This window comes from Sceloporus occidentalis, unplaced genomic scaffold (assembly GCF_023333645.1).
Source record: "Sceloporus occidentalis isolate IW3139 unplaced genomic scaffold, rSceOcc1.0.p SCAF_4, whole genome shotgun sequence".
NCBI classification, from domain to species: Eukaryota; Metazoa; Chordata; class Lepidosauria; order Squamata; family Phrynosomatidae; genus Sceloporus; species Sceloporus occidentalis.
The window spans coordinates 164,111,887-164,137,229 of record NW_028316984.1 but is presented as its reverse complement, the minus strand read 5'-3'; the positions used below and the strand labels follow the sequence as shown (position 1 = coordinate 164,137,229).

Here is a 25,343-nt window from a genome sequence, read left to right as displayed (position 1 = left end):
CTCTGACCTAGATCTTCATAAGCAGCAGTAAGTTATATGTGATTATAGATAATATAGTTATTAAAATGCTGGTTTATGTAACCAGGTAGCGTCACCTGCCTGGAACCCCACATGCGGTAAAATCAGTGGCAGCCCTAAGTGAGGTGCTAATGTGGACACTGATGCAAATACCTTTCCGTGTGTTTTACAGGGCCTGGTCTGAGCACAAGACCACTCTTGGCTCATCTTGATTTAAAGCAGAGGTGGGTCACATCAGGCTCTGGAGGGCTAGTTTTGGTTCCATGGCCATTCCCTCTTTTCTATTACACCACCTTTTAATGATTTCCTAACTTTTGTTGGCTTCCCATTCTAAAAGACTGAAACGTCTCTCTTAATTTTCAGTTACTGGGATTCAGTATTAGCTGGTGACTTCCATGTTGTTTCAACCATGAATCTACTGTATATACTCAAGTCTAGAAAGTTTAGTCAAAAAATTGACCCAAAAAACCTGAGTCAACTTATCCACAGGTCAATGTAAGTATTGCATTTTAACTCTTATTAAAAATAAACTATCCCTTGGTGAAAGGCAAGTGTGATATCTGTCCTGGAAGCACTGACCCTCCTCTACTCTCTCATCCACCCAAGTTTATTGTGAGCACAAACAATCCATCCAAGTTTATTGTGATCCTGATGGAATCTTGTAAATTCTTTGACGTTGTTTTCCTTGCTCCATCCTTCATTATTACATGCCTTTAAGTTTTACCCTTGACTTATCCATGGGTCATATCAAAATCCATAATTTTGGCCCCCAAAACCTGCCCTTGACGTATACATGAGGTCAACTTATAGTTGAGTATATATGGTACTTTGGGTTTCACTCTGAACTTTGGATTAGTAATCCAAGGTGCTGACGTCTGTTTGGGGATGTTTAAACTAAAACCCAGATCCAATTCACCTCCTCACTGAAATGGTTCACAGTAAGAGCTATAAGCTAAAATAGGGAAGCATCTGGGTATCCTGCTTTGCCTTTGGCACTGCCCACCACTTGAAGGTGTCTCCCTAGAACTTCTCAGCAATTGAATCGACTCTTCAGACTGAGCAGTGTCCCCATTCTTTTGTACACAGCAGGAGTGGACAACTGTTCAGTATGTGAGAGCCATTCCTATGTGGGTCCCTGAGCAGGCTGTAGTGAGAGAATGCTGGAGTGGAAGTGACATAACATTACATTTCATTCTGGTTTTCAGCTGCAAAACAGAAGTTTCTTTCCCCCCTCCCCAGTTGTGGGGGTTGGTGTGTAGGCAGAGATATGATATGAGGAGACAGAAATATCAGCATAGGAGAAATATCAGAAGGGAGGGCCACAGAGTGTTGGTTGCCCCTAAATTGTCCCATGTGTCAAATAGTATGGATAGCCTTGTACCTAACCATGTGTGTATTATTGTAGTTGTGTGCCTTCAAGTCATTTCTGACTTATGTGACTCATGTGGTTTTTTTGGAGAAGGTTTGTTCAGAGCAGGTTTACCATTACCTTCCCTTGAGACTGACAGCATGTGACTTTTTGACATTCACCCAGTAGGTTTCATGGCTGAGTGGTGAATCAAACCTGATCTCTGGGGTTATAGTTCAACCACTAAGCCAAACTGGCTGTCTCATTCATATTCATATTTACAGTCATTCTTAATATGTTTTATGTTGTTTTAGTGTTTTAGCTGTTTTAATCGTGTTTTTAACCATGTTGTTTTATTCCTTTTCAACTTTTGAAAATTCATGTTTTAATTGGATCTTTTAAAATTACTGTAGGCCATCTTGTATCCAATTTGGGGAGAATGGGAGGGTAGAAGTGCAATAAATAAATAAAATAATAACATATACTTCAGGTAGCAAAATGTCTTTAGCCACCCTTGTGCACCACTGCCTCTGTTCCCAGGATCTTGGATGTGGCATTGGTGAATCAGTACCAATTATTGGAAAAGTAACTTTTAGACCACAATCTCTAGAACCCCTTAGTCATAGGTTGAAGCTTCTGTAAGGCTAGCAAAAACCTGGAATGGACTCACTGTTCCAGTCACATATGGGAGCCACCTCCACTACCACCTTCCTTACATTTCCCCCATGACAATTGCCCTATTTTTGCAACCCACTGCATATTTGTTCAATTAAACCTTCTGACTTGCAATTTAGCTCGCTTTTTTCCCTCCTTGCCTTTGATCTCCTCCTGGAAACATAAAACTGCAACAGCATTTATTCAGAATTATCATTGCCAGAGTTTAAAGAAGTTTCTTTTTTGAATAACACTTTTCAGATTTCCCCAGCATTAAGTCATTGTCCAAAGTGTAACTTTTCCAACTCTGATCATTCCTTACCATGTAGGACTTGGGCCTGCCAGTTCTCATCTCTGGCTTCTAATTCCTAAAATATACTAGCATTTGGATGACCACATTAGGTACTCTCCTCCCGCCAAAAATATAGGTAGGATTTTTGCAAGCAGTCTTTCTTAGTTTCAATGCTTTAGCATTTCCCACCTACTATAGAAAGGCATTACAAGCTAAGGGATATTTTACGGGGATTTCTTTCATCTTCAACTACCCCCTGCTTTTAATTATCTACTGCGTAAGATAATACATATCAGATCACTTGAAACAAGTTCCTGGTGGTTTCAGATGTTTGTGCAACAGTGGTATTTGTTACGCAGCACAAGAACAATATTTTGCCTATTTAAGGGAGCTTCTCACAACATCCCTTTTGGAACAACACAGTGTAGATATTATTCCATAAAAGTGTTGCATTGCAACTCAAAATCTATCAGTCTCAGCTCACCCTGAAAACTGCAAAAACAACTAACAGAATATGGGATGGAAGTACTGTAGCTTCTTAAAATCAAAGCTTAGAAACACTATTATTTGGGACTGCATCATCTAGAATCCCCTAGGCAACAGCACTATTGGGCAATTCTGAGAACTATAGTAAAAAAAGTACCTTCCCCTAGCTCTACTTAAAATAGAAAAGGATAAATGAAGATTCAGTTAGCTTGCTATCCTTTTCTTCCTTCACAGAGGTTTTAACAAATGTTTCTCAAATGATTTGAATTCAAGAGGTCTGCAACCAGGTACCAGTCATCTGTTTCACAGCTAAGTAAGCAGAAACTGGTAAACACACTTGTAGGTATGTAGAGCCCACTCCTTAATCTATAGATAGTGGTAACAAAAATTCCACAACAGCATTTAGCAGTCTGTAGTCAGGAAAACTACAATCCTAAAGAGAAGAGAAAATGTGTATTTCCATATTTCTATTTTGGAGATTTTATATCATTCTTACAAAATACAGTAGGTCAAGATTGTAACCATTGTGTGTCTTCAAGTTGTTTCCAATTTATGCAGATCCTAAGGTGAACCTCTCATGTGGTCTTCTTGCTAGGATTTGTTCGGAGGAGGTTTGCCATTGCCTTCCCTGAGGCTTGAGCATTTGTACCATAGGTTTACCTTTTGTTTGTTTGAATTTATACCCTTCCTTTCTCCTGGGGTATATACATGATCAAAGGCATCTATCACATCATTCACCTTTATGGCGGATATGATGTATTTTTAAAAATTTTTGTTGTAATGTTTTAAAAGTAAATACTTTTAAGGTTAATGTTTTAAAATGATAACTTATGCTCTAATTTTTCATCATCGGGTATATAGCCCCTTCTTGTTTCAACTTTGTTGTAAGATGCCTTGGACCCCATGCTGGGAGAAAGGAAGCATAGTAATTAAATACAGTATGCCACATACACTTGTCCATCTACATTTGCGGCTTTGACTTTTGCGGATTTGATTATTCACAGATTTTATTAATAGATTCTCCTAGGAATATCTAGGTCCTCGAGTGCAATTCTATGGTCAACTTTAACCAAAAGTCACACTGAAGGACCTAGAGATTCCTAGAGAGAACACTCCACTAGGAATTTGTAGCTCCTCCAGCACAGTTCTATGGTCAATGCCTGGCAGATGTTGACCACAGAGTTGCACTGGAGGACCTAGAAATTCCTAGAGATGTATTCTCTCAGGTTAAAACACAGTATTTTTATTTGCAGTTTTCCCACTTTCATGGGGGTCCTGTACCCCCAACCCCAGCAAATGTGGAGGGACAAGTGTAATTTATAATATCTGTGTGCTGTCTGAACACTGTAGCTTTTTTTGAACTCAGCTTTTCTGTCCACGTGAAGCAGGGCAAATAATAGCCATGCATGGTGAATACAGGATTCCAGATCAGAACCATGGTTTTGTTATTGTGTGCCTTCAAAAGTCATTCATGACTTATGGCAACCCTATAATAGGGTTTTGTTGGCAGGATTTGTTCAGAGGATTTTTCCTATTACCTTTCCCTGAGGCTGAGAGCATGTGAGTTGTCCAAGGTCACTCAGTGGGTTTCATGGGTGAGCTGTGAATCAAACCCTGTTCTCCAGAGTCACAGGCCAACACTCAAATCACTATGCCACAAGTACAAAGCCTTAAATTCTCTTACCACCACCATTCTGCAGGCCTGAATCTGATTTCATGAAGACTTCTGCAATATTGGAAGTATCTAATTCTAATATCCCAGTTTTACATAAGGCAAGAAAAAGAAGCATACAACTACTGAAGGTATGGTTAAGGCAGGGATGGCAGTCATATGGCCCACAAGTCATATGCAGCTGCTGGGGTCTCCTGTGGACCTTGACACCTCTACTGATTCACCCAAACACCTGAAATCCCATTTTAAAAAATCCAGTCAGCACTTGCTAATTTTTCACAAAGAGAATCTCCAGAATGTGTAAAACTGCTGTTTTGGGGGAGGCTATATAGCAAAAATAAATAAATAAAAATAAACTAAAATATTTCCAGTACTGTAATTCACTAAAATAATTGTCACAAGACAAACAGGAATGATGTGATGTCACTTCCTGTCACCCAAAATGACAGCTGCAATAGCACTCTGCCGTCCACCAGAGCAACAGAGAAACCCAAAATCAGTTGATGTCAACTGCCAAGGTCTGGAGCATCCCTACCCCTGGGTTAAGATGTGGCTCATATCTTTCCATAATTCCTAGTGCTTTCATTGCCCTGTTTCACTGCCTTGTTGCTTTGCACTGTATTTTTCATACACAAATTAAGGCCAGGTCAGGTTTTAAAACTAACATGTAAAATATTCAAAATATAAACTCTTTATTTAAAAAAACTAAAACAACAACAACAGTGCTTTAGATTTTGCGCGTTTCCAGCCCAGGCTCACTATTTGTAGAATCACAAGCATACATTTCATGGAGAGAGACACTTTTCTGTCATCTTTCCCCACATGTCTCTATCAAGGCTCTTTGTTAGGGGTTTCAGCACAAACAACAAAGCTGCATGACTTCATCTGATCGGAATCTGATCCACAGATGCAGCCCCCCCTGGAGCCAGCATTTTCCTGTTTCTGCACAGGGGGCAAATCTTAGACATTTTCCATACCTTAATCTGGCTAGTTTCTGTCAACAGAGACATGGGAATGCCCCAGCCTATCCACAGTGATGATGTATGCGACACCTCATACTTCTGTCTAGGCACAATGAAGTTCACAGACTTTTTCCATTCCCAGCCGTTGATCTCAGGGTTGGAAACATGGGGAGCTGATGTGGGTCTGGGGGAAGGAAAGTGAGGTGTAAAGCACTTCGGAGGGTGCTGGTGGCTGTGTGTGGAGGACGGAGCAGCGAGTCTCATGCACATTCAGCACTGTGGTGAAGTGTGTCAATTCCTCTCTCAGCTGTTTGATCTCTCGGCGCAAAGCAGCATTTTGCCTTTCCAAGTCTTCGCTCTCCTTTAAAGAAAAAAGAAATAAGAATCAACAGACAGTTCAATGCCAGGGATGGCAGCCATGCTGGGGGTTAGGGCCACATTTAGCCACTGCCTCCCCATTTAGCCCCTGTCACCTGTGGTGCACCAATTTTGATTTAGCTGTATATTATGGCTTTGATTTAGCTTTATTTTCAACTGATTTTCACTTTGGGAGATGATGAAAAGCAAATTTCTAACAGAAGAACTTATGGAAAACAAATTGATACTTGCAGCCAAGAAGGCGACAAATGTGTAGCTTGCATCCTGTTATATACTGAAAATAAGGTAACAACTAAGCATCCTTTCTAACGCTCTGAAACATCAAGAGAAAATTAAGTTGCAAAGCCAATACCAGCTTCAGAGAAGGGATTTTCCTCAGGACTGCAGCAGCACAGCAAAGCATTAAACATCCCATGCCTATTGATTTGCATCTGTAGCCCACCCATCATAACACAGGGCATTTAACTTCAAATCTATTTTGTCTTACATTGTGAAGTGCAGAAATTAAGTAGAATGGCCACATATGAAAGACGAGTGCTCTATTAGAAGGCATCCTCTATTTGACAATGGGCTTCCAATTCAAGTCTAGTTTATAAATAAAGAACCATAAGTGAGAGCAGATTAAGTTTTAACATTGTCCATGCACAATTAGCTGCTGGACCAAGTAGGCACACAGGTCATCTGGTCACAGTCTTCCCAGTTATGGTATGATATATTGTATTTTTCTTTAGATTGTAGAGACAGATGTAGCAACTTCCAGGGGGAAGAAGTCAGTCTCTAGCAAAAATAACAGTCCTGAACCACTATAAAGATTAATAAGTATTATGTCGTATGAGCATTCACAAACAGCAGTCTACTTCATCAGATGCACACACAATTAATCTGAAAGTTTATGCTGAATAAGCTAATATTTAAGATGCCAAAAGATTCTTTGTTGCTATTTCTAAATATGCATCTACAGGTAAGAGTAGCGTATGGGAATTTTCTGCAAATCCATGCTCTCCTTTGCCTTCCTTTTTGGTGAAACATTTCTTGCTTTTGACAATATATTTAGCTCCTTTCCACCTTTGTCTAGATGAGCTACAGTATTCTATTTAATCCGTCTCTATAGGAGAGGAGGAACCTCATGCAACTCAATTAGCTTCTGTTCCCCAGAATCTGCAATTAAGATGAGGGGCAAGGAGAGTGTGTTTATGAAAAAAATTCTCTTGAGCAGATGAAGTGATAATCCCTAAAGTTGGCTACCCATGTCAGTTCCACCAGTCATGTCGATACCACTTTTGTTTTGTCAGATTCTTTGCTTTTGTCAGATTCACAGGAATTGCTACCATGAAAGAAATTTGGGTGGCTGGATGGTCCACCTGATACAAATGAAGAGAACCTTTCTCAGCATTACCCCTTAGGTATGTTGGACTACAATTTCTCTATCTCCAACCAATAGTACCATTGACTGTGCTCCCTGGAAATGATTTGAGTTATAGTCCCAACACATCTAAGGGTACCAAGTTTTTAAAAATTAAATTGGATTTGCAGAGTATGATTACAAAGAAAAAAACAGAAAAACGAGAGAGAGAGAGAGAGAGAGAGGAAGGAAGGAAGGAAGGAAGGAAGGAAGGAAGGGGAAATACACAGGATATGAACAAGGGCTAGGCATATACATTAATAAGGCTGACCATATCTCCTAAAATACATTTTTAAGTTGGCATCTAGTAGCTAAAATAGTAATATTTTCTGATCATTGGACAACAGATGATGAATATTTTATCTTTCCAGCTTTGGAGTATAAGTCTTTTTGCAACAGTAGATGCATGCAGGAATCAGCAAAGTTGACCCTTAGGTAAATTTCACACCATAGGAATATAATTTAAAAGAACCTGTTCATCTGCCAAAACCAAATATTTTTCTAATACAAAATTAGCATGTTAGAGTACATCCAAAGATGAGTAACAGCTGGAAACATCCACATCACATGCCATTAGGAAGCATTATCTGCATTACATTGCCAATATTTCATTGAACTAGAGAGTTTCTGTCTAAAAGGTATAATGGCTTCCAATATACCTAAAAATGCTTTTGCTGGGACAAATGTTGCTTTAGCTCTAAAAGAGGCACTTTATGTTAAAGCTAGTTCTGATTTTCATTGGATAATTTGCACAGGACAATCTAACTCCTTATTCCACTTAACTCTGTTAACATCAAATGCAGTGTTTCTCAAGAAACATTTATAAATTAGACCTGTTGGTTTCAGTTCTTCTGAGAATATGATTAATGTTTTCAAAGTCTCACTGTTGTCTGTCATGTGCATCTATCTACAAGGGCAGGACAGGTTAGATTACATTACATGGAGCCCTTTTGTAACCTAGGAACTCTTCCTTAGTTATGTGGATCTTGCCCTAACTGAAAAAAGATGATAGGCAGCAAGACAATGCTACAATTTTCCATCTGAAATATATAATTTTCAGTTTTTTGCTTTGTTCTTGTTGTTTTTAACTGTCTTTGTGTCAACTTCAATCCATGGCAACACTATGAAATGAGAGATCTCCAAGTCACCCTGTCCTTAATTGTCCTGCTCAGCTCTTGCAGATTCATGACCATGGTTTCTTTGATTGAGTCTGTCCTTCTGGAATATGGTTTTCCTTTTTTCCCATTGCCCTCCACTTTACCAAGCATTATAGTATGAGTCATTTATTTTCATGATATGGTCAAAATACAACAACCTCAGTTTGGTCATCTTTGCTTCCAGGGTGCATTCGGCTCATCCATTGGTCTTTAAGCGGCCCATGGTATTTTCAGAACTCTTCTCTAGCACCACATCTCAGATGAACTGATTTTCTTTCTATCAACTTTCTTCACTGTCCAGCTCTCACAGTCATGCATAGAAACAGCATGGAATCATAGAATCATAGAGTTGGAAGAGACCACAAGGGCCATCCAGTCCAAACTCCTGCCATGCAGGAAATCCAAATCAAAGCATCCCTGATAGATGGCCATCCAGCCTCTGCTTAAACACCTCCAAGGAAGGAGATTCCACCACTCTCTGAGGGAGTGTGTTCCACTGTCGAACAGCCCTTACTGTCAGGAAGTTCCTCCTAATGTTGAGGTGGAATCTCTTTTCCTGTAGCTTGCATACATTGTTCGGGTCCTGTTCTCTGGAGCAGCAGAAAACAAGTTTGCTCCCTCCTCAATATGACATCCCTTCAAATATTTAAACAGGGCTATCATATCACCTCTTAACCTTCTTTTCTCCAGGCTAAACATCCCCAGCTCCCTATGTCGCTCCTCATAGGACATGTTTTCCAGACCCTTCATCATTTTAGTCACCCTCCTTTGGACACACTCCAGTATCTCAATGTCCTTTTTGAATTGTGGTACCCAGAACTGGACACAATATTCCAGGTGGGGCCTAACCAAAGCAGAATAGAGTGGCACTATTACTTCTCTTGATCTAGACACTATACACTATAAGAGTCTTTGTTGTAGAATTCTAAGTATAACCTTGCTTGCATGAGAAATTAATGTAATGATTCTGTGACTGGTGCAGTTTCTTGTTCTCTCTTTGTTTTACCTTGTTCCAAATACGACAGGAAAAAAGGCATCAGAATCCCGAATTATCTGTTATGTTTTATCACTTTACGTATACCTAGCTATGTAGCAAAAATGCTAAGAAACCCGTTTACTGAATTCCAAAGGTATGTAAAGGGACACCAGCAAGAGCATGCAAAATACATCAGGACCAACATACATCATTTACTAATGTGCATTCTGCATCAATGTGCATTTCACACTATGCTGTACTACATAATAATGTAATAACAGCCCTCTACTCCACTCCGCTCAGTCACCTCTTTAGATCTATTTAGGAGAAATTTGAAGACCCATCTTTTCCGTCAAGCTTTCCCCCATGCGCCTTAATATTTTTCTCTCCTTCCTTGATGCACATTATTTGATCCAGCTATTTTGTTCTTCGGCTTTTAATGATATGGTTTTAATTGACTGTAATATAATGGTTTTTTAGATTCTCTTGTATAATTTTTTAATCGGTATGAGCAGTTTGTTTGCACTGTCGGGGATATATGTTGTTGTTATTATTTTATTTTATGTTGTACACCGCTATGATCTATGTAGGAATAGCGGTATATAAATAAATTTTCATTCATTCATTCATTCATTCATTCATTCATTCATTCTACTGGATATAGATGTTGTGCAACTGTGCAATTCTAATTCTTGCAGACTTAAGACCACTTATGAAGATGGAAGGTCATCATCAGGATTCTAGCAAATTTTATTATTTCTCCAATTATGACACAAGTCATGGTTGCTCCCAATTAAAGAATGGAAAAGTTACAACTTCCAGGATCTCTCCGGTAGTATGGCCATTCACTATGGTGGCTGGGGAATTGTGGGAGTTCTAGTCCAGAAAAAGTAATATTTCCCAGCTCTGCTACCTCTTGCTACAATCTAAAGACACACTAGCTTTTATAAGCTCACCTGCATTTTTAAAAAATCGCTCATAATGAATTTGACTAGTGTGTTAAAGGAGTGAGACTATAATATGTGAAGTGGGAAAGAGTCTAAAGAGGTGAGGGTCATATCCTTTTGTCTAAGAGCTTTGTAAAATTTCCAAGCTGACTGACGTTTCTTCCTGTCAGCTCAGGCTCTGGGCAAACCCAAGAAAGAAAGCTGGCCGCCTGTAGATAGCAGATGACATTTGCTGCTCTGCCGCGTTTTCTCCCCAGCCGGTAACTTATGAGAAATGACAGCAGCATCATAGCCTCCACCGGAGGTTCCCACTGCCTCACACCAAACTTTTGTTGTGTACTCGTATTTTTCGAACGAGGCCACATACATCCTGACATGAGAGAGAAAGAGACGCCTTGGGGAGACAGGAGGAGGGAAGTGTCAGTAACTGCCATCTACAACGAGAAAAACCACCTGCCACAGGAAACTTCTTAACTGCATTAGAAGGAAAGTCTCACTCTTTTCTCTCAGCAGCTGGGGGAAAGCAGCCTTGTAATGGGGAAATTCATCAGAAGGGAAAGGGTGGGGAAGGAACCAGAAACTACCAGAAAACATTTTTTTATAGAGAGAGGACAAGGTTGTGAGGCCCAAGTCTAAATTAAGCCTGCTTCTACAAAACTGGCAAGAGTGGCACAATATGGTAGACTGGTGATAGATGTCTTTCCAAAGAAACCAAAAGTCTATTGCTGACTGGCCGCATTAGCGCAGTACTTAAGGTTGCCAGACTGAAAACCAGAGAGGGCTCTTCTACATTAATAGTTTTGTAGATGGGGGAATTTCAGCAGGTGTTGCTTGCCATGTAATCAGGTAACAGACAACAACTGCTGAAATTCTCTGTTCTGCACAACCATTAAAAGGTACAGGAGCCCTCTCCAGATTTTACTTTGGCAACCCTGTCACCACCACCAATTCCATTGTCACTTTGAGTCATGTTTGTGTGCATGCGTGTATGTGACAGAGAGACAAAAAGAGATTTGCTATCCTGAAGTAAGCTAAGGAGTGACTTGTCACAAAACCAGAACCGTCTTCAGAACCTGAGGTCATGAAAAGTTACTTTTGGACTACAACTTCCAGAGGTGGTGACAATGTTAGAAAGAGGCATTCTGTCAATTATTATCTATGAAAGTAATATTTCCAGACTCAGATTTTGAAGTCAGTGCTCCTTTTGTGAGAATGTTGTATTTTACCAGAATACTTAGGGCCCTCCAAAATGAGTACTCTGCAGTTGCATTAATGGCATTAGCACTTTTAAAGTGGATCCAACTAGCAGCCAATCACAAATATGACTGATCTACCCACAAGCCTAGTTCAAACAATGCACAAAGAGCTAAAACTGTTCTTGGTCTGTATTACTGTATTCCAAAGTGCAGGTGGAAATTCACATGGCTGAATGGTTCCCCCAAAGGAGGAAATATCCCAGGGCACATGAAAGTAACATGTCAGACAAGACTAGGCTAGGGCTGTTCTTATTTGCTATGGGTGGGGAAATTTTTCTGTGGAGCTAAACAGAGACATATAATCCCCTACCTGCAGTCATCCATGAAGTAATACAGTCCAAGGACAGTGCACCACCCACCTGTTGTGTGAACTAGGTTTTGGCATTCAGCTTACCTGTCAGGGCTGGAGGGAGTGTGGGCTTTCATATGTAGTTGAACTGCAACTCCCATCAAGTCTAGTCAATATAGCCACTGGGGAGGGATGATGGGGATTATAGTACAATAACATCTGGAGAGCTTCATAATCCCCACCTCTGTTCAGTATCATCACCAGGATCCCTCAAACTAGAACAAAATGTATATGGCTGTAGTCTGTATGAGTAATTGCTGATTACTGTTAGACTGTGCTCAGTACTAGCATAACTATACATATGTCAGGCATGAAGGTATACATGCTCATCCCACTGCATGAACACAATATTGTGGGGTATGCCAACTGTATGCTCTGGGTAAGAATTTGTAGTATTGTTGTTAATGAATTTCTAAAAATATACTTAAAGACAGTTGGTGGTATCACTACACATATAGCAGAAATAAGTACTCTACAGTTTATAGAATCTAGTGATTTGCTTACTGGACTCCCCTAAATATAAGCATGGATAAATCCCCTCTAAATAAGTTCATAAGAGTTTAAATTTAGTAGGGCAGAATCACAAGTAAATTATATCCTCCCAGTGTCCCAGTCTGGCAGGGACATCATCAATTCATCTTCTACTGTCCCACTTGTTCAGCTGCTTCTAAAATGGCCCAGTTTGCCTCTCCTCCTCCCACTTTTCCCTTTCATCTTGATTTACTTCAATTGTTGTAAACTTGAGAGTTCAAAATGAAAGTAGTTTGCACTCAGTTAACTCAACAGGGGAGGACAGCAGGGAGCAGAACCTTGCCCTTCCCAGGCACAAGCAAACTACTGCAGCCTCTCCTGGCTTGTCTGTTCTTCCTCATTAACAACTTCTGTCATCTTGACCACACTCTGATGTTGCTTGGCCACCCATGTTCCGGTTTTCATCTGTGACATGTTGGCAGGTATAGTAAATATATCTCTGGGGGGTAAGAGAGGGAGACAATATTGGATGCATCATAAACTCATTTCACCTAGTATAAAAATGTTCCCTATTAATTTCTCCTCACCCAAACTTCACCAGAGTTTTCTTTAAGGCCAGTAGCCTGCTAGATTATGTTAGATCACAATTGCCAGCACTCCTGACTTTTTCCCTCATTAGTTTGAGTTAATGAGAGTTTGAACTGAGCAACATCTATGAGCCATAGGTCCCTATCCCTGGTTTAGGTAATGTCAGAAAATTTAAAAAATGCATGGGGGAATTTGGTGGGGGGCATTTAATTCTATGGTTTCCAGTATCTCTGAGGGGCTCCTGGGGAGGCTTAAGATGTACCCCCTTCAACACTGTCACTGGGGTTCGGCTCTACACCATACTCAAGACAGCTGACCAGTTTAGGTGGTGCAGAACAGGCTGTGTGGTGCACACAGCTTTTTCTTCCAGAGAGAAGAAAGGTAGTAGACCTGGAAGCACAGGAAAAATATTTGAGAGGCTGCCACCCAATAGCAGCCCCTGCTTTAGATAGCTGACACACTGTACCTAAATTAGGGCTGGACATGATCATGATCACTTCGTTTTCCAGTTCCAGTTAATCCAAGCTGTATATGAATGAAGCCTGCTTTTCTTCCCCCTGCTTTTTGTGTGTGGCGAGACTCCAGTTGTACTTAACAGCTTCCATCACCCCCAGCCCAATTTTTTAGCTTTCACCATGAAGGTTCAACTTATTCTGGACTGATTCTACTGTATGTAGTTTACACTGCCTGTGATAGGAGTGAAACATGTAATATTAACTGACTGTAGTCTGATTCACACTGTTGAGGTAAACCTGTTTCCAGACTCTTACTACTTGCAGATGGGGTGGGTTCCCTCAGTAGAATGCCTCCCCACAGAACAGGATATTGTTGCAGGTATAAAACAAGAGAGGCTGTCTCCTCTCCTCACTTTACTATCTACACAGATCTTGATATGGCAGGCTGCTAAAGCAACAATGAGCTGAATTAATGCTATGAAGGGAGCTTTTCCATCAAGGTGTGACCAGTCCCACGATCCTCCAAATTCATTCTGAGGGTTCTTTGGAACTGGTCTAAAGAAGTAGGAATTATCACAATATAGCTCCTTGGGTTTTGCTGGTATTTGTCTCTTCTGTTCATTTGTTCCACTGTTTCGGGATGCTACTTGTATTGACTTCTTGGATGTGCCCTAGAGCTTTTACAAAGTTTTTGTTTTGTTTTGTTTTAAGTGAGAACTTCGGCATGCTTGGATGATATCTGAAGGGTAAATTCTATCCTCTTTTCTTTTTAAATTGTTTCCTCAGAGTAAATAGTGTCATAATGCAAAAGGGCAATTTCACTGGTGCACTAATGCATTATAAGAAAAAGCCTCAGAATTTAAAACAAACACATGATGCCCTCTCACTCTTTCTCAGCCTACTAAGAAGGCAATGACAACCCTCTTCTGAAAAAGTCTTGTCAAAAACCTCCTAAATTAGTATTATCATAAGCTGGAATCAGCTTCAAGGCTAGAATCTGACTAACTATATTACTGAAGCACTTACCAAGTGCAAGGTATCTGCTTTTTGTGTCTGTCTCTGCCGGCTCTTCTGTGCTGCAATACGATTCTTTTCCCTTCTTTGTACTTTCCTCATGTCGTCAGAAGATTCCTGGAGGAAGAAAACCCCACAGAGAAGATTAAGACAGCAGGTACAATTCCTTCATGATGCCATCACAAGAATGCTGCATAAAATGACTGACAAGATTAGGATACAAAGTTGTTGGAATTAAAAAGTCATTTCAGTTGTGATCTCCCACTCGTGGCAGAATCAATTTCAGATTAATGAGTTCTCCTTCTCCAAGCTTGCCTAAATCCCTAACATATATCCAAAATCTAGTTCTCTCCCAATATACTGGACTATAGCTCCCATTATCCCCACTTAAGCTTCTACAGAAGTCACTGAGTCCATTGCTCTCCTCCAGAGCTTCTTGGGCAAAAAGTGGATGTGTGTCAATGCATCCCAAGGGAAATGGCATCCTCCATCTGAATGCCTAGGCTTGGCCAGTGTCAGACAAATGTTGCTACTCAGCAAAATTATGCTACCATCTCAAAGAATGACATTTGCTACAATTTTCTGCAATGTTGCTCTTGTGCCATCTTGTTCCATTACTGTTCTGCTGCCACATTAGGTTGTTCTGTGTTGCCCTGCTTTTCTTTGGTTTTCATATGTGTTACTTAGATTTCACTGAAAATATTCCCCAAACCACTTCCTAGAATGCCCCATGAAAGTCCCCTAGGAATGTTTCTCTTTAGCTCTCAATGCTGTTTCTCTTACTGTGTATGTACACATGTGCCTTCCAGTCATGTGTCTACTTAAGATGACCCCATGAATTTAATAGGGTTCTCTTATGTAAGGAAAACTCAGAGATACAGTGGGCCCTTGGTATCTGCTGAGGTTTGGTTCCAGGACACACACACACACCGGTGAGACTAAAATCCATGAATGTTCAAGTCGCATTAAATATGATGGATAGTAAAATGGTGACCCTAAAATGACAAAATCAAGGTTTGCTTTTTGGAATTTAAATCTTTTTTGGATACTTTGAAGCCATTGATGTTTGAATCCATTGATAAAGAATCCATGGATACAGAGCACTGACTGTAGTTTGCAACTCCCTTGGCAGTCAACCTTCCCAATTCTAACCAGGCCTGACCCTGCTTAACTTCCAAGATCAGGCAGGATCTTATGCCTCCAGAGTATTTAAGCTTCTCCATTAACCCACAAGACAAACTGAAGTGTCTGACAAGATAGGAAGGAAGTGGGGATTAGAGCTGTCACCTTCAGTTTCCAGCATGGCTCCTGTGGCTTTAGCAAACACAGGCAAGAATTCAACAGGTGAAGGTTTCCTTATCACTTCATCTCCATGGTCAGCCCAACCATTAGACAAAGTGTGGCAGCCACCTCAGGCAGCCAGTGATAATTCATTATTTTTGCTGCTAGAGGATTGTGGGATTTTCTACATTTTGCAGATTCTTGGCTCCTATCCACCACCACCAACACTTGTGGCAATGGGTTTATTCACTGTTCACCACAGGCAGCAAAAGAACTTGGGCCAGCTCTGATGCTGCAGCCAACTTCACCTGTTGAACTTCACCTCTAGGAGCTGTACAGGGAGGGGAGGAAGTAAGACCTATAACATTAATTCAGAACCAACTGTCCAAATTGAGTGCAGCATGGTGTAGTGGTTTGAGCGCTGGACTATTACTCTGGAGACCAGGGTTCAAATCTCCATTTGGAAACCCCCTGTGTGACCCAGCATGGTGTAGCAGTTTGGGCATTTGGACAGTGATTCTGGAGTCCTGGGTTCAAATTCCTGCTTGGCCGTGGAAACCCACTGGCTGGCCCTGGGCAAGTCACAATCTCTCAGCCTCAGGGGAAAGCAATGGCAAACCCCCTCTGAAGAAACTTTCCAAGAAAACCCCCTGATAAACCTTAGGGTCATTGTAAGTTGGAAACAACTTGTAGTTATCCAACAACAACAAGGCGTCCAGATTGACAGCACCATGGTATAGTGATCTGGGCACTGGAGACCAGGGTTCAAATCCCCACTCAGAAAGCCACTGAGTGACCTTGGGTATGCCACACTCTCTCAGCTTCAGAGGGAGGCAAAGAACAAATCTGGCCAAGTAACCAATAGGTTCACCTTAGAGTTGCCATAAGTTGGGAAATGACTTGAAGGCACCCAACAACACCAAACAGTCCACACTGAGAGACAGCATGGTGTAGTGGTCTGAGCACAGGACTACAACTCTGGAGACAAGGGTTCCAATCCTCCTCAGAAACCCATGAAGTGATCTTAGGCAAGTCACACTCAGAGCCTCAGAGGTGGGCCAAGAACAAATCTGGCCAAGAAAACCCCATAAATCGGGAAATGATGTGAAGGCACCCAACAGCACCAAACGGTCTGAACTGAGAGCAGCGTGGCGTAGTGTTTGAGGTATGGACTATGACTCTAGAGGCCAGGGTTCCAATCTTCACTCAGAAACCCATGGGGTGCCTTCAGGCAAGTCACACTCTCTCAGCCTCAGAGATGGGTCAAGAACAACTCTGGCCATGAAAACCCATAAGTTGGGCAATGGTTTGACAACATCCACAACACCAAACTGTCCACACTGAGAGCAGCATGGCAGAGTGGTTGGATCGCTGGGCTATGACTCTGGAGACCAGGGTGCCAATCCCTACTGTGAAACCCATGGGGTGACCTTAGGCAAGTCACACTCTCTCAGCCTCAGAGGTGGGCCAAGAACAAATCTGGCCACGAGAAAGCCATAAGTCGGGCAATGGCCTGAAGGTCCCTAAGAAAAGCAGCAGCCCCCATCATCCCCCTTGTGCCCAATGTACCTGTTTGCTGGAGGAGGAGGAGGAGGATGCCTGGCTGAAGGTGCTGGAGTCGCTGCTGTCAGAGCTCCTGGGCATGGCTCCCCTGGGGCTGCAGAGATGCTGGGGCTGGGCTCCTTCCTCCTCTGCAGACTCTCTCTCTCTGTCTCTCTCTCTCTCTCTCTCCTTCCTTCCTTCCTTCCTTCCTTCCTTGGGCCACTTTCTCTCTCGGTGGCGGCGCCGATCTCCTCCTCTTCCTCCTCCTTCGCTAGAAAGCTGCCCTGGCTCCAGCCCTTCGAGTTTCTCGGAAGCAGCGAAAGGATGGACGGAAAGTCACGTGTACGGAAACTCAAGGCCAAAAAAGTTACCAGAAGGAAATCAGAAGAGTCTCAAAAGAGAAAGAAAAACAAACACCCCCCTCAAAAAAAACCCGACCCCTCTGGCTGCATCCACACTGGAGAAATAATCCGGTTTCATCCCGCGTTAACTGCCATGGCTCCATGCTATGGGATTCTGGGCACTGCAGTTGGTGCTTAACTTATAAGCAGCTGTGAGTCCCAATTTTATGTTACTTTATTTATTTATTTGGTTTGTATGCCGCCTTTCTCCCAAAACAATTCAAAACAATTAAAACCATCTACAACAATATAAGACTGCATAAAAATTCTGGGGGGAAGGAGGGATGATGATGATGATGATGATGATGATGATGATGATGATGAGTTCTTTTTATTGTTAATGAATATTATTCTTTCCATGCGCAGAGTTGTCCTTGTCAATTTTGTTCTTGGCGCATACAGTTTTGATCCAGTTTTCCTTCTCTCTTGAGGATGTGTCTGTGTTTTCCATGCCCTTTTGGGTTTCAGAAGTGGGTTTCAGCTGTCTGAGGAGAAGCAGCAAAAGGGCATGGAAAACACAGGCACATCCTCAAGAGAGAAGGAAAACTGGATCAAAACTGTATAAACCAAGAATACAATTGACAGAGAAAACTCTGAGCAAGGAAATGGTAATATTAATTAATGAGAAAAACAGCTGATTCATCATTTGTATCATCATCATCATCATCATCATCATCATCATCAATATCTCTTTTTGCCCAAAATTGGGACTCAGAGTCGCTTACAATTTAAAAACAACAACAGCACAATTAAAAATATACAAAAGGGAGCATTAAAATAAGTTTAGATTATTACAATATTGAGAACAAGTATGGTGTAGTGGTTTGAGCGCTGGACCAGGGCTCTGAAGACCATGGTTCGGTTTGCAGCTTGGCCATATAAATTGACTGGGTGACCTTGGGGAAGTCACACTATCTCAGCTGCAGAAGATGGCAGTGGCAAACCCTCTCTGAAGAAACTGGCCGAGAAAACCCCATGACAGAGTTACCATAAGTCAGAAAAAACGTGAAGGCACACAGCAGTTACAGTATTAATACAGGTCATTTGTTGAAAACATAAAATCCAGTTTAAAAAGATAAAAGCTTTTAAAACACTTTTAAAACAATATGCTATCAAACAACACCCCCGAGCCCATTCTTTAAATGATATTACATGCCAATAATAGGATCACCTCTGGTTGTTACTTGGATGACAGACTGCCAGCAAATACCAGGTGCTGTAGGCTATATTTCAGAAGAAGGAACTGGCAAAACCATCTCTGAGGATTCCTTGCCAGATCATTTTGGGTATGTCCACAGCAAAAGGAAGAAAAAGGAAACGGTAGAGCCACTGCATGGAGAAGATGGCAAAATGCTAACAGGGGACAGAGAAAAGGCAGAATTACTCAACATTTTCTTTGCCTCAATGTTCTCAGAAAAGGCAAAGGATGCTCAACCTGAGGATAATGGAACAGAGGACAGAATATGGGAATTTCAGCACAGAATAATTAAAGAGATAGTACAGGAATATCTGGTTAATCTAAATGAATTTAAGTCTCCAGGACCAGTAGAACTACATCCAAGGGTATTAAAAGAACTGGCAAATGTAATATCAGAGCCATTGACAGTAATCTTTGAAAACTCCTGGAAAACAGGAGAAATCCCAGCAGACTGGAGGAGGGCAAACGTTGTCCCCATCTTCAAAAAGGGGAAGAAAGAGGATCCCAACAATTATCGTCCAGTTAGTCTGACATCAATCCCAGGAAAGATTCTAGAGCAGATCATTAAACAGAGAGTCTGTGAACATCTAGAAGGCAATGCCATAATCACACAAAGTCAACATGGGTTTCAGAGAAAGAAGTCATGCCAGACAAACCTGATCTCTTTTTCTGATAAAATTACCAGCTTGGTAGATGAAGGCAATGCTGTGGATATAGTATATCTTGATTTCAGTAAGGCTTTTGACAGGGTTCCCCATGACATTCTTGCAAACAAGCTTGTAAAATGTGGGCTAGACAAGGCAACTGTTATGTGGATTTGTAATTGGTTGACCGGCCGAACCCAAAGGGTGCTCAACAATGGCTCCTTTTCATCCTGGAGAGAAGTGACCAGTGGGGTCCCACAGGGCTCTGTCCTGGGCCCAGTGCTATTCAACATCTTTATCAATGACCTGGATGGCAGAACTGGGAGCATACTTATCAAATTTGCAGATGACACCAAATTAGGAGGAATAGCTAGTACCCCAGAGGACAGGATCAAAATTCAAAATGACTTTGTAATCGCGACTGCAAAATGCAGATCCTTCTCCCTGCCCAGTATGTTAGCCAAAAAGACTGGACAAGAACAGAAAATTTTCACAGGAACAAAACTTTATTTGATTTTTGCAAAAATCAAGCAAGTTTGACCAAGACAAAAGGCAAAGCTCAAATCTTGTCTGGGCCCAGAACAAAGAGTTCAGGCCAATTTTATACTTTTTTCAAACTCCCTCTGACTGACATCATCTTTGGCAAACCCCATTACATCATTACACTACCAACATCTGCCATTTTAAAAACTAATTCTATCCATTAACACATATGGTTACTAATGACAGATGAACACACTAATCCATATTGATTACATGTATATGTTCCAGATCACATCACCTTAAAAACCATAGCTTTCCAGTTATTCTTAAACATGATAAAGAAAGGGACACATAGAATATAGTTGTCCTTTAGATGGAAGAGAGGCCAGGTCACCGTCTGTCTCTGCATTTTAGACAAAGACATATTCAAGTTCTATATGTTTCAAGTCAGTCTTTGAATTTTGACTGTTTTGAGATTTGAAGTATCACACTTATGTTTAATTTCTCTAAATCTCACGACTTCAACTTGAATAGACTAGAAAGCTGGGCCAAAGCTAACCAAATGAAATTCAACACAAGACAAATGTAAGGAACTGCACTTAGGGCGGAAAAAGGAAATGCACAGATATAGGATGGACGACACCTGGCTGAACGAGACTTCATGTGAAAGGGATCTAGCAGTCCAAGTAGACCAAAAATAGAACATGAGTCAACAGTGCGATGCAGCAGCTAAAAAGGCCAATGCAATTTTAGGTGCATCAATAGAAGTATAGTGTCTAGATCAAGAGAAGTAATAGTGCCACTATATTCTGCTTTTGTCAGACCCCACCTGGAATATTGTGTCCAGTTCTGGGCACCACAATTTAAAAAGGATGTTGAAAAACTGGAGCGTGTCCAGAGGAGGGCGACTAAAATGGTGAAGGGTCTGGAAACCGTGTCCTATGAGGAATGACTTAGGGAGCTGGGCATGTTTAACCTGGAGAAGGGAAGGTTAAGAGGTGATATGATAGCCCTGTTTAAATACTTGAAGGGATGTCATATTGAGGAGGGAGCAAGCTTGTTTTATGCTGCTCCAGAAAACAGAACCCAGAGCAATGAATGCAAGCTCCAGGAAAAGAGATTTCACCTCAACATTAGGAGGAACTACCTGACAGTAAGGGCTGTTCGACAGTGGAACACACTCCCTCAGAGAGTGGTGGAATCTCCTTCCTTGGAGGTGTTTAAGCAGAGGCTGGATGGCCATCTGTTGGGGATGCTTTGATTGAGATTTCCTGCATGGCAGAATGGGGTTGGACTAGATGGCCCTTGTGGTCTCTTCCAACTCTATTATTCTATGATTCTATGTTTTTTAAAACCTGTGCTATTGCGGCTATATAAGCATTTTTGCATTCTCATTCTTCTGGAAAACAGAAAATCAAATTTTGCTATGTTTGGTCAAAGATCATTCTAATCAAGTGATGATTTAATATAGTGAGAACTCTACCATCTTCCAGGACTCAGTGTCACTGACCTTTAAGTACTCATTGTGGAACCACGAAATATCAAGGGAGATTACAGTTGCAGTGCATTGGGAAGTTCCAGTTTATCATTAGAAAACCTGTCTCAGGATAAGAGTTTCTTATCACACAGTGGCTAAATCCTGTTGTTAGTCCTAACTAAAGTAGACCCACTGAATCAGTGATATCTACCTATGTGTTGACTTATTGTTGTGTGCCTTCAAGTCATTTCCGACTTATGGTGACCCCAATGTGAACATATCATGGGGTTGTCCTGGCAAGATTTGTTCAGAGGAGGTTTGCCATTGCCTTCCCCTGAGACTGAGAGAGTGTAACTTGCCCAAAGTCACCCAGGGGATTTATTTGACCTAGCTGAGGTTTGAAAACTGGTTTCCAGAGTCACAGTTGAATGCTCAAGCCACTATGCCATGCTGCTGTATGTGTTGCCCTTATGTGTTGACTTACCATTCAACAATTGGGAGTAGAATCACAGAGTTGGAAGAGACCACAAGGGCTATCCAGTCCAACCCCTGCCATGCAGGAACTCACAATCAAAGTACTCCTGACAAATGGCCATCCTGCCTCTGTTTAAAAACCTCCAAAGAAGGCAACTCCAATACTCTCTGAGGGAGTGTGTTCCACTTTTGAACAGCTCTTACTGTCAGGAATTTCTTCCTAATGTTTAGGTGGAATCTCTTCTGTAGTTTGAATCCATTGCTCCAGGTCCTATTCTCTGGAGCTGCAGAAAACAAACTTGCTCTATCTTCAGTATGACATTCTTTCAAATATTTAAATGGCTATCATATCATCTCTTAACCTTCTATTCTCCAGGCTATGTTGCTCCTCATAGGTTCCTAGACCATTATGGTTAGAAAGCAGCTAACAAGAGGATTCAGCAGGAAGCCATGAAATTAGAAGGTAATTGACATAATTTGTCCTGGAGAAATCAGGAGAAAGCATTATTAAAGACAGATGTTCTAACCACATAAACCTCATCCCATGTTCTAGTTGCATATAAATCATACATACAAAGAAAGGGAACAGCATTTGTAACTACTTCCTCCCTCCTCTGATGGATCTTGTTGTAAACTACACTACAGTTGTGCACACGAGAAGCAAACTTTGAGATTTAGAACTCTTTTATGGATATGTTTTTGAACAACAGTACTTGATTTTTCAGATGGAAACCATCACAGGGGTTGATGAACCACAAGAGAACATTCTGAAACCCACCCTACAGTCCGGATGGATTCCTTTTTTAAATTCTAACCTTGCCACCATGAACTCTGGAAATGGTGACTAGAGAAATCTGAGACCTGTAGCCAAAAAAGGGTAACTTTATATGTTTCACTTTACATTATTAAGACTAATATAAAACTGCACAATTTTGTGCACAAAAACTGCAAGTGAGCTTCTGAACTCTCAAGATCTTTTTATTTGGCAAAATGTTACAAAAAGTAGGGGTGAGTGGAGAGAGGAAGAAAAGAGGACCAATGTACTTCTGCTTTCAGCCAAATGGCTCCTTGTACATCGCAACTCTTCTAGTCACAACACCAGGGTGATGTAGTGGTTTGAGTGTGGAGCTGCAACTGGAGAGACCCATGTTCCAGTCCCCACTGAGCCATCCTACTCACTGGATGAGACTGAGCCAGTACTCTGTTTCCACTTGAACTACTTCACAGGGCTATTGTGAAGATACGATGGGGAGGGGAAGAGCCATGTAATGCACCTTGTAATGCACACTGGAGGAACAGTGGCCTATAAATGTAAGTGAAACTTTGGCTGCATCCACCCCAGAGACATAATCCAGTTTCACACCACTTTAATGGCCATGGCTCAAGGCCATGGCTCCGTTCTGGTACCACAACAAACTACAGTTCCCAGAATTCCATAGCCTTGAGTCATGGCCATTAAAGTGGTGCCAAACTGGTTTATTTCTGTAGTGCAGATGCAGCCCTTCAAAAGCTCTCTTGATACTAAGAGCTTCTATTGCTGATGCGATGCAAAGACTAATCTGATAGGCAAAAAAGACTAGGCAAACAACCTGTTAGGGCCTCCCATTTTAAAGATTTCACACGTGTATATTTTAAATAATATGAATTAAGTTTAAATCTAAACTGTTATCTATTTGCATACCTATCGTATGGGACAAGCCCATATTTGCATATGCCAAAAAGAAAAAAAATCCCCCTGACTCAGCAAGTACGTAAAAGAATGAGGACTGTAAACTCCAAACAGGCTTAAAGAAAAGTAAAACAGTTTTCAAAATAGCAATGCTAATTAAAAACTACATATTGGCAGGGAAGGGTTGACAGATGGTGTGGAACAGTTTTTGCATCATCTGAGTAAGGGGTCCAGAATGTGATAAAACACAGTTAGCCAAGTATCATGGTAACCCACAGGCAAGGAAAAGCCAGGTTTTAAATATCTGGTCAGGTGGCAAAATACAAAATCCATCTAGGAGCTGGAATGGTTGCCATCTTTCTACTAAGGCATACATTCCACAAAGCCAGAGGGCCATTTCACACTATACAATTATAGCACTATGATTCCATGCTAACTATGATGGATTCAGCCTGTGGGATCCTGGAATATTTACTCTGGTGAGGCATTAGAGCTAGCTAGTTACAAATTTTAAATGGTTGTTGTGTGCCTTCAAGTCATTGCCAACTTAGGGTGGTCCTAAGATGAACCTATCAGGGGGTTACTGAGGCTGAGAGTGTGTGACTTGCCCAAGGTCATCCGGTAGGTTTCCATGGTCGAGTGGGGATACTTTTCTCTAAACTCCAAATCCCAGGATTTCTACACGATACTTACAATATACATGATGCATAGAGACAAATCACACTTTCTCAACCTCAGAGAAAGTCAAGCACAACCTCCCTTTGCATAAATCTTGCCAAGAAAATCCATGATGGGTTTGTCTTAGAATTGCCATAAGTCGGAAACAACTTGAAGGCACACACTAACAGCAACAACAAAGTGAATTTTGAGGCTTATGGAAGGCTCAGTATCAGCCAACAAAGAATTTGTTTTTCCAACCCTGCACCACTGCTGCTAGATTGTGCAACAAGAAGGCTCATGGATTATGAAACTGCTTTTCCACTCTCTGTCTTGTCCAGATGCATGTATCCGGAGGCTCTCTCTTCAGACCCCACCCTTGCTCCTGGCTTTTCAGTATACCAACTTGGGTACAAGCGCAACACACAAACAAGCACCTTCTTGTTGAGTCCTGGTGAAAAATGGGAAAGAATGAAGATAGATGAGGTCTCTAGAGTCACTTCAGAAATCTTCTTCTTCAGCACTACTTGCCCTGAAATGTGTCTTTCCACCTGGCAGCCCTTACAACTCAGCAAAGTATTGTAGGTTGATAAATATTCTTCAGAACTTTGTTGTATCAGTTACTTCTTTGAACTGAGCATGCCTCTTAAAATCTTGATGTGCCATCTGATTTTAGTCATATTGACTTGGAGCTAAGTTCCACTTACTGCCGAGTAAACGTGAATAGGATTTTGGCCAAAAGGAGTCCACAAGACATAAAAATAGGCAATTTCTAAGCCTTGTTCCCAGAGATGTCTTATGAGTTAATTTATCTATTGAAGTTTGAAGATCATCCTGCCATCATACACAGTGAAGCAGACAATGAATGCTAGGGGCTGACACACAGGTGCTGAAGTAGAACATTGTGTACTACACAGTTTGTCCAATGCCCCTTAAGTCTCCCTCAGGTATGGTGAAGGCATACCCTCCAATATTTCACAGGTGAAAAAAGGGACACATGAGGCCAAGCAACACAAGAGCAGGCAAGATGGCAAAAGTCTTTAATGGGGAAGAACAGAGAAGCCAAAAGGGGGTGTAGCAGTTTACATTTGC

The 25,343-nt window shown here is 41.3% G+C and overlaps 1 protein-coding gene and 1 long non-coding RNA gene across 2 annotated transcripts; one reads left to right on the top strand and one right to left on the bottom strand.

Moving 5' to 3' along the window:
• The first annotated feature begins 404 nt into the window (after positions 1 to 404).
• On the top strand, positions 405 to 24,970 carry LOC149314970 (uncharacterized). Its single transcript, XR_016281003.1, has 3 exons — positions 405 to 513; positions 22,651 to 22,802; positions 24,593 to 24,970. It is a non-coding gene; the product is annotated as an uncharacterized LOC149314970 (long non-coding RNA).
• Positions 5,146 to 17,932, bottom strand: BATF (basic leucine zipper ATF-like transcription factor). Its single transcript, XM_089522242.1, has 3 exons — positions 17,276 to 17,932; positions 14,438 to 14,542; positions 5,146 to 5,793 (listed from the first exon to the last, which is right to left on the bottom strand). The coding sequence occupies exons 1-3, from the start codon at positions 17,348 to 17,350 to the stop codon at positions 5,584 to 5,586; spliced, it is 390 nt and encodes a 129-aa protein (XP_089378368.1). The 5' UTR covers positions 17,351 to 17,932; the 3' UTR covers positions 5,146 to 5,583.
• Positions 24,971 to 25,343: the final 373 nt, after the last annotated feature.